The sequence below is a fragment of the Uloborus diversus genome, chromosome 5 (assembly GCF_026930045.1).
Source record: "Uloborus diversus isolate 005 chromosome 5, Udiv.v.3.1, whole genome shotgun sequence".
In the NCBI taxonomy this organism is placed as follows: Eukaryota; Metazoa; Arthropoda; class Arachnida; order Araneae; family Uloboridae; genus Uloborus; species Uloborus diversus.
This window is the reverse complement of record NC_072735.1, coordinates 107,483,911-107,497,463: the sequence shown is the minus strand read 5'-3', so window position 1 is coordinate 107,497,463 and position 13,553 is coordinate 107,483,911. Positions and strand designations below refer to the sequence as shown.

Here is a 13,553-nt window from a genome sequence, read left to right as displayed (position 1 = left end):
CTAGAAGTTCAGAAAAATGTTGACACATTGAAAGTGGCTGTTGATTTGGTTATATAGTGCAGCATTCATTTATATAGTTACCATGCGAAAAAAAAAAAAATCAGTTTATGTAAATTGTGACTACTTTTAAGGAGTGGTTTGGAAATAAGGTTTCATTGGTTACAACACAGTAAACTCTCGATAATCCACGGAATAGGGTGGCATGCTACCCACAGATAATCTGTAAATTAGTCAAAATATAATGTATCCAATACTTTAAAAAGATCAATAAAAGTTGCATACATGTAAACTGTAGCTAAAACAGTAACAGGGTAGATAAAAATGCGTGGATGTAAAAGTTAAATAAAGGATTGATCATTAATGCAAACAGATCACACATATGCTAGCAAATAGTGCAAGCAGATAAACTGAAACAGATCAAGCTAGGCTACACCATGCTTGGGGAAAAATGAGGCACTTTTCGAGACTGTGTGTGATCTGATCACTCGTTAACACACGTAAGTAGTGTAGACCTAAAAATCAGTAACTAGAAAGGATCTAAAAATCAATAAGATCTAAATCAATGAGTAGTGTAGATGTAAAAATCAAGTTTCAACTAGACTGGTTTTGGTGACCTTGAAAGTTTTAATGTTAGTAGCAAGAAATGGGAATGTTTGTGATAGATTTTGCACTTGTTAAGTTAAAATGTATGCATTTATTTATCTACATTCTTTTTGTCATCGCAGGAAACTTTTTTTCTGAAAAACTGAAAGGCAGCGGATAATCAGGAGTTAACTATAGTTGAAGATTGGTATATAATGAAGAATACTTGTAAGATCAGGAAATCAGACTCTTTTAAGTCTAGTTGACAGTGAAAATTTTAGTCAAAATTTGTGGATAAGATATTTTGAAAAATTGTTTCTTGATATAATAAATGCTAGCAATATTTTGTTTTATAGAACAAGAAAATAAAAGCAGGATCTATGGAAATTTTTGCTCCTGGAGGACCTTATTTAATTGTGGAGTATGAAACGGATAATATTTCAACAATTAGGCATGATCTCAAAACCATCTGCAAAAAACATGGGTAATTTCTAAGTTAATGTTTTCAATTTTGAAAGAAGTAGATTATTTGCTTACTATAAGAGTAAAAAATATATATGTATAAATTTAAAAAAAAATATCATGATAAAATAAAATGAAATGACAAATTCTGCAAGATTTTGTTTTGACAAAAGTTTGCAACTGAGTTGTAGTACTTTTGTATTTTAAATGGAGCATCCCTGATCATCTCCTATTTATTGGCTTTTCTTTTCTTTTTTTTTTTTTTAATTCTTTTTGTTTAAAAAAAAATATTTTTATTATTTTGTTTAGGATAACAGCACCAGTAACATACCAGGGTTTAGTAACAGACTGTCAGAAGTTTAGATTTAAATAATAAGAATTTCAAGCAGGTAAAACGGATGTTGATGTGGCCCATGAATATGGTGCAACCATCTAGTGTTATCAGAGTGAATTTCATAAGGCAGTTGGTGTTTACAAGGCAGTGGTAGAAGGTTATGAACAGACACCATGAGGTCAGCTGGTGTTTTAGAGCTTTATTTTTAGTTCTAAAAATAAAGCTCTTTTGCACATTTTGAAGAGAAAAGGGAATTTTGTCCATTTTATCTGTCGCTGGGAATCATCAGATTTTTCGGTGTCTATTACTAGGGGTTGGACCTTTTTGAGAAATTGAGCAAATAAAAATAGAATTAACTAATTCAGAGGATCCAGAAGCAGCTAAACGTTGGATGAGGTGTTGCACGAGAGAAAAAGTTTAAAAATTCTAAATACATTAAAAGACTCAGATAATTCAGTTAACCTGAGGAGGATGTCTTATGCATGTCTGTAACTATTGCCGTTACCTTATTTGGTTTCAAAAAAAAAAAAAATGTAAACAGCAAATTTATTATTTTATCTGGGGGGAAAAGGTTATCAAGGTTAGTTTTCTGTTAGGGAAAAGAAACTTCACGGGAATGTAATATTTTCCTTATGTATGCACAGATTGCTAAACTTAATCCTTTCTCCAAATTTTTATTAGGATTGTCTGTCTAAAACATTTACTTATAAAAATAGGCTTCTGGCAAAATAAACTCTAGAATATATATTACGTACTTAATTATAATTGCAATCAGGAGAACGACAATTCTAGTTTTTTAGCCTTCTTGTGAAAATAAAATCACAAATTTGGCATTTATGTTTGTTGACTTCGCATTTTTTATATTTGAAAACTACGTTTCGAGTCCTAAATTTATTATTTGATAAAAGTAGCTAAAATGAGCATGTTTTTAAGTGCCTTAGCTGGGTGGTGACATGTTCATGTGAAGTCATTATTCCCTCTGCAGGGGTCGAGTGGTCCTATATATCCTATATTTTCAAAAAAAGTATGAAAATCGTCCTATATTTCCTATATTTTTGGAAAATGTCCTATATTTCCTATATTCCTGTTTTTTTATCCAATTTATTTCTTTAAAACAACAGAAAATAAACTATGTGACTTCGGATTTTTCGTCGAAAGTACGTGTGCAAACGAATTTCAAATTAAAAAACGCAACTCACTAAATCCTGCAACAGGCATCTTCTCTCATTGGCTACAGTAATATGACGTCACTGTAGTGGGTGGAGTTTCGAGAACGAATTCTAAAGTTGGTTTTAGAATTTTGCGTTTGGCAACAGCAGTTTGTTTTTGTTTTCCAGCGTGTTTTTTTTCCGGTTTTTGTTTTCGCGGGTATATTTTTGTGTTCAGTGCATTTTCTGATCAGAATGTTCTAATAGTCTTTTTGAAATCTTGTCTTTTTGTGGAATTTTATCGAACAAAATATCTATATATTTCTGTTACAAAGCATTGGTTATTTTCTGTTTGTTCTCAACACAAAGACGGTTTTTATTTACTTATATAAGCTATGTTTGTGACACTTCTATCCCTGCAAAAATTGTGAGTTGCTGTGTTAATTATCAATAAATTTAACTTTTTTTTTGTCTACAAAGTAAACTTTTTTCAAAAATTATTCTTTCAACTATAGGAAAGTCATTTCAGGTGTAAGTTATAATAAATAATATGTATGTATTATTTGTTTTTTCATAACGATACTATAAATATTATGTGTCCTATATTTTTTGTGGAAAATGTCCTATATGTGACAAGTCGATCACTTCTACCCCTGCCTCTGCCAAAGTCGCTGCCTTTGCAATGTACACAATTTTGTCGTTTTAGAGGTTTTCCTGATAGGGGAAACTCACCAATAACCTGTTTTGATGGCCAGGCAGTTGAGAATATGTTCTATAGGGAGCTCTTCTCCCATTAAGTTTCTACATGATTTTTAAGTTTTGGTGACATCCATACTTCTGGTTCAAAATTTGGAAATAGTCTTTGTAATAATCTTGTATGCATTAATAACATAGTTGATGTTCCTTTTTGAAGTGTTTTTACTTCTTTTTTGACATAGCAAAGGAAGTACAGGTGTCCCTCGTATAACACAGAACTTCTACTTTCACAACTACAGTTTTGATATTACACGGAACGAATTAACCGTGTTTTACTAGGGATACCCCATCCCCCTGTATTGTAATTAAAAAAAAAAAAAAACCCTTAACTTTTAGCCTATAATTCTAATTTTCTCACCTCCTAAAAAAGTTTTGAGTAGTTTTTCCAGTGCGTCCCCACGTGCATATGCACCTACAAACGCATAGGCAACCAAAATATCTTTTTTGATCATCCCAAAGTTAATAATTGTAAGTTTTCTCTTGACGTCTGTATGCATGCAAAAACAGATGTCGACTCAAAAACTGTATGCAGTAAAAGGTTGAAATTTCGCACCTCGACTCCCAGTGGGGCCTAGTTGTGCATCTCCCAGTTTTGGAAGCATTCGGAAGCTCCAAAGGAAACTTTTCATATGGTGCTATTTTAACATATTTTTGTTCTTCATGCACTTTTCATAGTTTTATGCAATTTTAGATGACAGCCGCTCATAAAAACATCACTTTTTTTTACATTTCAAAGTAAAATTCTCTATGTTTAGCATATTTTTGTTAGTGTAGGAAAATGTCCAAGAAGCTATTCATTTAAGAAGCATTGCTTCTAACACTCGTACATGCACCCTTTCTTTTAAAATAGATGTAATAGTCCACACCAGAGTTTATTTTTGTTTTCAATCTACATCTTGCAATTGCATTAGCGTACCCTAAAGTTATGTTGCTGGCGCTTTAAGTTTCTTGCCTTTTTCTCTCTAACCTATCTGCTTCCTCATTCCCTTCTACATCAATATGTGCAGGCTTCCACAGGAAAGTACAGTTTTTCCTTAGAGGGTAAACTGTTTCCGAGTTATAGATGGATATGTTGCACAAGTCTGAAGCTTAAGTGCTTTTGCTGATAACCTATTGTTTTGAACAGTTTAACATAATTTCGGCAACTTAGCCACTTTTTTTTTGCATAACTTTGAATTAAAACACAACCTATGTATAACAAATTTTTGAGAAATAATTGCCATGAGCCTAGAATTTCATGTTTATTTCTTCTACATCTGCAGTGCCACCTACAACTGAGAAGGCCTCAACAAGTTTCCTTGAACAGATCTGATCAGATGCCACAATTCACCAACCATTAATTTTTAATGGCTTGGGATCTTCCTCTATTCCATGTACACTTGCAAATGCCATATTTTAAAGTGGTTTTAAGTTGTCGAACCTGAAAATATGCCAAAGACATCTGATACAATAAGACAATGATTTAGGCAATGTTAGGGTGTTTGTATTTTGTACAAATTTCATACTTAAATAAAATTCTCCATCTATCATTTTACTCAAAATGTGTGTGTGGGTCAAACATATTCTTCAAGGTCTGGCCTCAACTAATTTCGATAATGGCCAGCAATTACTATACAATATGATTGGCCTAATAAGAGTTGTATTCTTACTTTGGTCTTAATATTTAGTAGTTTAGATTTTAAAAAACATTTTTTTTTTTTTAATTTCAGTGCATCTGTTGTGGGAGGAGAAGGAAAATGGAGAGCAGTCTATGAACAAAAAGGATTTCTAAAAGTTACTAGACAGAAAAATGGAGAGGCCATTAATGAAGGAAAATCTCTTGATGATGCAATTTTAGCAGGAGCTGAAGAAGTGCATACAATATTGGATGAAAATGAAGAAAATATCTTAGAGGTATTCTTTTATATTTTAATAAAATTTTGGAGGGTAACAAAGAGAGCCGACTCCCAAACAGAATTGCAAAAAAAAAAAAAAAAAGTAACAACCATTCTTATATATATACATTGTGCTCAAAAGTACAAAAGAAATTTATTCTCTTAAACTAAATCAATATTACTTTTAACCACACATTTTTAAGTGGGTAAAAATTATGAACAAATTATTTCTGTTATTTAGTATGTTTGTAGAAAAGAAGGAATTGTTACTAACTCTAGACATATTTAAATTTTTAACTGTTGTTGATTCATGGTTACATATGTTTTTTATGTAGATTGTTTCACACCAACTGTTATAACAAACCCCACTCAATTATTTTGAACAATCCTATTTTTTTGAGGGGGGGGGGATGCATTATTAAATATTCTGCAAGAAAACAAGAGTCCTCATTAGTTCTTCCTAAAGTTAAAAATAAAACTAATGGTTTCTTTGGTTGACAATATCTATGTGGTGTTTTATTTAATACTAAATGGTACCACCTATGTTAATTGTTAAGCCATTTCAAGTTAATTATGCATATTTAAGCAGTTTACTATTCAAGTGATTCGGTCTGATAGAGAATTGTAAAATTATGCTATTATTTTTGAATTTTGTCATCAGAAAACTGTTTTCAAACTGCCTCTTGACTTTTTTTTTGTAATCATGTAACCTTATACAGTCAAACCTCGTTAACACAAACTTGACAGAGCCGCAAAAATATTATTTTGCGTTAACCGGTTTCTGTGTAATCAGACAATTTTTTTTTTGTTTTTCTGACTAATAAAATATAATAAGAGCCAAAGTACGTTTTACAAAAATGTACACATAAAAAATCTATATTTATAGTTTAAGGAAGAGACTTATATTAATTATCAAAATAGAACAAATTTAATTCCCTGTACAAATACATAGATTTATATATAAAAAAAATTTTTGGTTGAGTTTTGCTTCAATGTTTTAAAATAACATGTTTTCACAAAACTTTCTATTTCCTCTAAACAGTTCAACATCCACAAGGCATTCTCTTGCTGCATGGTTTGTAATGCTGCATCCGTTTCTTTTACACTAGTTAAAGTTTCTGCTTCAGGATCAGCATTTTCATCATCATCCGTTTCAACTTCAACTGCCTTTTGGAATTCCATAACAATTTCTTCATCTATTATTGCATCCTACGTTAAGGCTTCGCCATCTATCGCTATGTGTTGTTCAAATAAGGTGGCAGAAAGGATGTTTCTTTTTACGGCTTCTTCGATAACTGAAGAAGTTATTTCATCACTCAGCTCTTTGACATTTTCCTCGGATCCATCAAATCCTCCATGACAAAAGCAATTTTGAATCGTGGAACGCTTTACTCTGCCCAATGTACTTTTCAAGTTCTACATAGCATCTAACAGATCGATGCAGAGTTCTTGTTTACTGAGTTACAAGGGAATAAATATTTCTGTGTGACATTGACATAGTGCCACTTAGTGTTCGCGATTGTATTCTGAAAAGAGAAAAGAGATTTTAAAACTAGTATGTTGTGGCCATCACGAAACTTTCTTCTGTATCTTTCTTATAATTCTGATCCCTCCCCATGCATGACGAGGAAGCATGGGAATTTTCCAAATAAAAACAAAATTAAACACGCCAAAAGTTGACGACCATCCCAATTTCCCATTTGTCTCAAAAGCAAAGCAAAGAATAAAAATTGAAAATTATTTTAAAAGTCTTGCTTAAAATAATTACAAACATTTATTTGTTAACAAACACAAGATGGCAACAGTTAAAAATTTTAAATCATCGCGATTTTCTGGTTATTTTCCAACATTTAAAATCACGCGAAATACGCAGACGACAGTCTATTACAATTTATCTTTCTTATTGTTGCATTTATAAAGCTATTTTTATTCACACAAGAAAAAAAAAAACAGCCCCCCATGGAACGATTGGCGCCAAAACTGAACCAATGCCTATTTACAAATGGATTCATTTATTCCAAATTTCATCCAGAACGTAACATTACTTTTTGAGATATGGCACTCACAATGAAAAAAAAAAGAACGTTTGATTACGCCACCCCCTTTTCAGCTATTGACACCAAAATAGAATCAGCTCTTATACCTGGAAGGGGCTATTGTCGATTAATTTTTGTTTGATTCCGTTCATTATTTCTTGAGATACAGCAGTCACAATTGACAACAAAAAATGTTTTATAGCTCAACTCCTGTTGGAGCTATTGACACCAAAAATGAATCAGCACCTGTACCTGTTAGAGGCAACATTTGGTCGAAATTTTGTTTGATTCCGCCAGTTACTTGCTGAGGAATAGCAGGCACTTATAACTCAAAAAACGTCCCATTACTCCACCCCCGTTGGAGGAATTCACGCCAAAAACAAATGGGCACAAGTTCACATAGCGGCACATATGTGTACTAAATTTCGTTCGATTTCATGTGGTAGTTTTTGCTGTAGAGTGGCTGCAAAAAACTGGTCACACACAGACGTGACACACACACGGACGCATACACAGAGACAGACAGACATTTTCCAAAAATGTGGTCGAAATGGACTCGGCACACCTCAAAACGTTCGAATCCGTCAAAATTCGAAATTTGCACGAATCCAATACTTTCTTCTATATGTTAGATATAGAAGAAAATAAAAACATAATAAGACAAATTTTTTATTTATTTTCACATTTTTACTTTCAAGAGAAATTTATAACTTAATTTTCAGTGAGAAAATTGTAAATTATCATGCAATAACTTCCTTTAGTGTTATGGATTTTTGTGATCATTTGCAACATTTGATATTTTTCATCGCAGTGTCACTGTTTTAACTCTAACTTATGGGCAGTATAAAATATTGTTTTTATTTTAATGTATGCAGGTATTTTCTTCGTGAGCCATTTGATTCTATAATTGCTAGTAGTAAAAGTAAGTGAAATGGCAAAAAAAGGGCAAAAATTTTCAATCTTTTTCCGAACGTGGTTCTGAAGTTAGTTTTCGTATTTAATGCCCCCCCATTGGCTGAAAACAACGCAGTTTAGATACGAGGCTTTATTTCATCAATTACACCTTTCAGATTCCAAAAATTTTCCATATTTTATATCATATTTTTCAACATTAATTTTGTAATCGTTCATAAAAATCTCGAATTAACTTATACAACTAGCAAATTGTGTCAATGTAAATCCAACCTCCCTCCGCTGGAAAAAAAAATTAATGAAAAGATCTCTTCCATAATTGACCACTTTCGTATTCAAAAAATAGTTAGAACAAAGTTCAGCCAATAATTTTTCCTGTGACATTTCTTAGTAGAAGGAGTGTAGAGAAACAATTTGCTTACAAGTCAAATAATGAGCCCATTCACGATTCAGAAAAAGAAATTATTACATAAATTATTTCAACACTCTGCTTGATCAAGCTATCATGCCCACTGAGGAACGCTTTCAACGAATAAAAGGCTTTGACAAGAAATTTGGATTTCTTTGCAATATTCGAACATTAAAAACTTTGGAAGAGCATGACTTAATAATTATTTGCAATAACTTGACATTGGAATTAGATGATGTTAATGGAACTGTGATTTATACACAGAACTAAAAGTTCTTGTAAATTTCATTAAAGAAATTTTAACTTCAAGACTAGATACGCTTAAATATATTTGTTTGAAAACAGTTTCCAGGATGTTTTACCAAATGTTGTAATTGCTTTCATTCTCAAAGCTTAAATTAATTAAAACATAGTTAAGATCAACTGTGACTAATGTTTGCCTTAATGCTCTAGCACTAATATCGGTTGAAAATGATTTATGTATTTCTTTAGATTTTTCAAACTTGCTGCTCAAAAAACTTATCCTCAGTAGATTTTTTTTTTTTTAATTTTTTTATATATATCGTAATTTATTTGTCTCTAGATTGTTCTTTTTTCAAAATAAATGTTTGTTTTCGGCAAATTTTGTTGCATCTATTTCTTTTCTTTTTTTAATAAATTTACATTATATAGCAATTTTATAATAAAATGTCAAAATAATTGTCGATTTTATATGCTGGGGTTGGTGCGGGTTGAAGTGTGTGATAATGAAATGTGTTATGTTTTAGTAGAGAATAAATAAATACAAAAATGATTATTTATCGACTATTAAAACAAAGTTCGCACAGGGCCACTATAGCTCTAAGCATGACCCTGAGCATAATCTACAGGTAAAGTTTGTACTCTCTTGAAGCAACAAGGTTTTCCCGATTTTCCTATAACAAGGAAAGGAATTTTCTTGCTACCATCCAGTTGCAGCCCACAACATAACTGTTATAATCTCTTCACTACATTTCCCTTCGGAACAATTTTCCCCTTTCATGGCAAGAGTATGTGAAGGATGTGCCTTAAAAAAAACCCCATTTCGTCTGCATTGAAATTGTCCCAAGGTGAAAATTCTTCTTTAAGGGCTGGCCATTTTTCAGCGAAAAGCGAATTTACTGTGTTTGGATCAACAGCTGCTTCTCCACATACTTTTTTGCATACAATTCCATGCCACTCTTTGAATCTAAAGAGCCAACCGTTGGAGCAGACAAAGTCACTAACACCAAGAGTGTCTCCAAAGAACTTCGCTTTCTCTTGTAAAATAGCCCCTGTCAGAATGATGTTTTGACTCTTTGCATCTCTGATCCACCGTAAGAGGGCAACTTCCACTTAATTTTTTCTGGTTTGCATTCGCTTCCTTGCTGGTTCAAATTGGTTCACAGCATAAGCCGCTTCAATCGTATTCCTATTCTTAAAAATCGTAGATAAAGTGCTGGCTGATATACCGTACTTGGCAGCAATCTCGCTCTTTTTTAGCAATTTAGAATCTTTTGCTTTGCTTCTAAGGATAAGGACTGCTGTTTGCAATTCATGGTTTCAAGAATTCTAAAACTAAAATGCACAGAAGAGAGCTGCTATTGTATTTTCAAAGCATGTCCTCGTACATGTTCTCCTTTAGCGCTGATTTCTTAGAAACAAAATGAATGCTTAGTTTATGTGCCACCCTAAACGAATGAAATGCAACAGAACGTTCAATGTCATTCTTCTTTCGCTAGGGGGGGGGCTGTGTCGTTTCCCTTCTGGGAAACGACACAGTGGGGTAATGGTTTGATGCGCAGAAACTGACTGTGTAAGGCTAGACACTCGCCTACATTCAAGTGCTGACCTTTCAACCTTCGAAAGTCACGTAAAACAATGGGGATTTTCTTTCTTTTTTTTCTTTCAAGACCTCGAAATTTTCTTCGTCTTATGCGAGATTTCGTCAAAATCATCTTCGAGCTAAACGATTGATTTAACATTAGTTTGTAGCTTTATTTGACATTGGGGAATGGCATTTATTTCGCGTTATGCAAGTTCGTATTAACGGGGCTTGACTGTATATTAAAAGCTGAGTGTATCTTTGTATAACTATCTATTTATCTAAATCATTGCTACTCCTAGTGAATAACAATACTACTACATGTATTGTTGTTTTGCATTGTACATTGCTACTCCTGGCTTCTGAACAATATTTTTTTTTGTACAGTAAAACCCCTCCTAACAGACACCCCTCAAAGGCGGACACTCCTCTTATGCGGACAATTTTTAATTCCCCAGTTCCAATGCAAATAACATTATTAAATCTCTGTCCTGCGGACACCTCTCTATAGCAGACAAAAAAGGTTGTCCTGTTAGTGTCCACATTAGAGAGATTTTACTGTATTCATGTAATCTTGCATATTAAACTTTGTTTATCTTTGAATGAAAGTATATCTATCTATGTCATTGCTACTCTTGGTGAATGACAGAAAACTGAGCATGGAACCAGGTATCGATAGATTTATAATTTTTCAGGCTACATGTTAAGCTAGGTGGGATAATTGTGAGACAAACTATGGAGATATTAATTAAAAATGTCATTTTTCTTCCTTAGTTCTTCCTCCAGAATCACTGGTAGTTAGTTTTTTCTTTAAACATTTTCGCTTCTCCTTTTATTCTGACAAGTGGCCAAAGCAGAAGTGACTTGCAAACCGGAAAGTCACGCAGAAAAAAACGAATGTTTTTCCAGTGGCGTAATGAAGTGCATTTTTTGATACGCAAGGGAAAATTATAATTTGAATGGCTTGCTTAAGTAAAGGTCATTTTAAATTCGATGATCTTTGCTACTTTTCTTTTAAAGGAATGTAATTTACTTTCCAAAAATATCAACTTGAATTCTTTCTTCAAGCTGTCTCAGGGGAAAAGTATGGGGCAAAGCCCCAAAAGTACCCCTTTGGTACTGCCAGGCAGGGTCGGATTTAGGGGAGGGCAGGCGGGGCTACTGCCCCTGGGCCTCCACAACATAGGGGCCCCCACAATAAAATTTTTACAAAATATCTTAACTTTCACGAGTCGAAAATATCGGATATACACATATATCAAAGTATTGGATCTTTTCAAAAATATGATGATCTTTTCAAACGTTGATTAGGGGCCTCCACTCCTTCGTTGCCCCAGGGGGTCCACACTTCCAAATCCGGCCCTGCTTCCAGGAAATGAAGTGCTGCACAAACCTACTACAGGTGAGTTGAGCAAGCCACCCTATGCGGTGAGGCAGCTACTTCATAACAGGACAGTGAAGCCTACAAAGGTGATTTACACCAACCCGCCGCAGACGGCTAATCTAGTTGCCAAGTTTAATATAAATGTCAACTTTGAAGAATATATATTTAGAAGAAATATTAGTTCATGCACGTCAGGGTTCCTAGGAACTTTGATTTTGGACACTATTCAATTCTAGGTAAAAATTCTCATCTTCTCTCTGAGTTCGCCCAAAATTTCGAAAGTTTAAGTGTGCATTACAGTCTAAGTATGGCAAGAAATGCAAATTTTGAACCAAGTCTATTAAATGAGTAGTTGATTAACCAGATTGAAAGTAACTTCTATATAAGATTAGATAATAATTCCAAATCTCAATCTAAACATTTTGTCTGGTTAGCAGGGGTAGAAGTGATCGACTTGTCACATATAGGACATTTTCCACAAAAAATATAGGACAAATATAGGACACATTATATGAATAGTTTCGCTATGAAAAAAGAAATAATACATACATATTATTTATTTATTCTTATCAATGATTTTGTTAAAAAAAAAAACCATCAAACAAAATTATAACTTACACCTGAAATGACTTTCCTGTAGTTGAAAGAATAATTTTTGAAAAAAGTGTACTTGGTAGACAAAAAAAAAAAAGAACAAAGTGAAATTTATTGGTAATTAACACAGCAACTCACAATTTTTGCGGGGATAGAAGTGTCACAAACATAGCTGATATAAATAAATAAAAACCGTCTTTGTGTTGAGAACTAACAGGAAATAACCAATGCTTTGTAGCACAAACATACAGATATTTTGTTCTATAAAATTCCACAAAAAGAAAAGATTGCAAAAAGACTATTATAACATTCCGATCAGAAAATGCACTGAACACAAAAATATACCCGCGAAAACAAAACAAAAAAAAAAAAAAAAAAAAAAACCACGAAAACAAAACCAAAAAAAAACCACGCTGGAAAACAAAACAAATTGCTGTTGCCAAACGCAAAATTTTAAAACCGACTTCAGAATTCGTTCTCGAAACTCCACCCACTACTACAGTGACGTCATATTGCTGTGGCCAATGAGAGTAGATGCCTGTTGCAGGATTTAGTGAGTTGGGTTTTTTAATTTGCAAATTCCTTTGCACACGTACTTTCGACGAAAAATCCGAAGTTGGATAGTTTGTTGTTTTAAAGAAATAAATTGGATAAAAAACAGGAATATAGGAAATATAGGACATTTTCCAAAAATATAGGAAATATAGGACGATTTTCATACTTATTTTGAAAAAATAGGAAATATAGGATATATAGGACCACTTCGACCCCTGGGTTAGTCTCTGGTAAACTTCTGTCTGGTTTTTAAAATGGTATTAAGACCGTGAAAAAAGCTGCCACAGTGCACAAAAGTGCAACTTTGAGGATTGTACCACAGAGTCAACCAATGATCATACCTTCACATGCGAGGCATAATCTAGTTTATGCACAAGCACACATACTTCCCCTTTTAGTTTGGAACTAACATTGGCTGTGCAAATATAGTTGTAAAGAAATTTAGACATTATTTTAAAGCCTTCATTTTTAAAATATAGCTTTTTTTCCAATAGAAAACATGTACTATAGTTTAGCGGTGAAGTTTTGTGCATTATTAGAGCAACTCTTACTCAGCAAAATTAATATAGTTATGTTTCAAAACTCAGGAAAAGCAAATCCTAGAATCAAAATATCATCTACTTGATAAAATTGCAACAACCCGGAAAGTCGAAAGAATAAGAGTGACACAATTACCACACTTAAC

The 13,553-nt window shown here is 33.1% G+C and overlaps 1 protein-coding gene across 1 annotated transcript in view; it reads left to right on the top strand.

Moving 5' to 3' along the window:
- The window catches only part of LOC129221985 (probable transcriptional regulatory protein PERMA_0079), a 28,640-nt gene that overhangs the window by 12,535 nt on the left and 2,552 nt on the right, over positions 1 to 13,553 (top strand). Inside the window, exons 3-4 of the mRNA XM_054856394.1 lie at positions 939 to 1,066; positions 4,992 to 5,175. Coding sequence (XP_054712369.1) covers positions 939 to 1,066; positions 4,992 to 5,175 — 312 coding nt within the window. The remainder of the gene's footprint in view (positions 1 to 938; positions 1,067 to 4,991; positions 5,176 to 13,553) is intronic.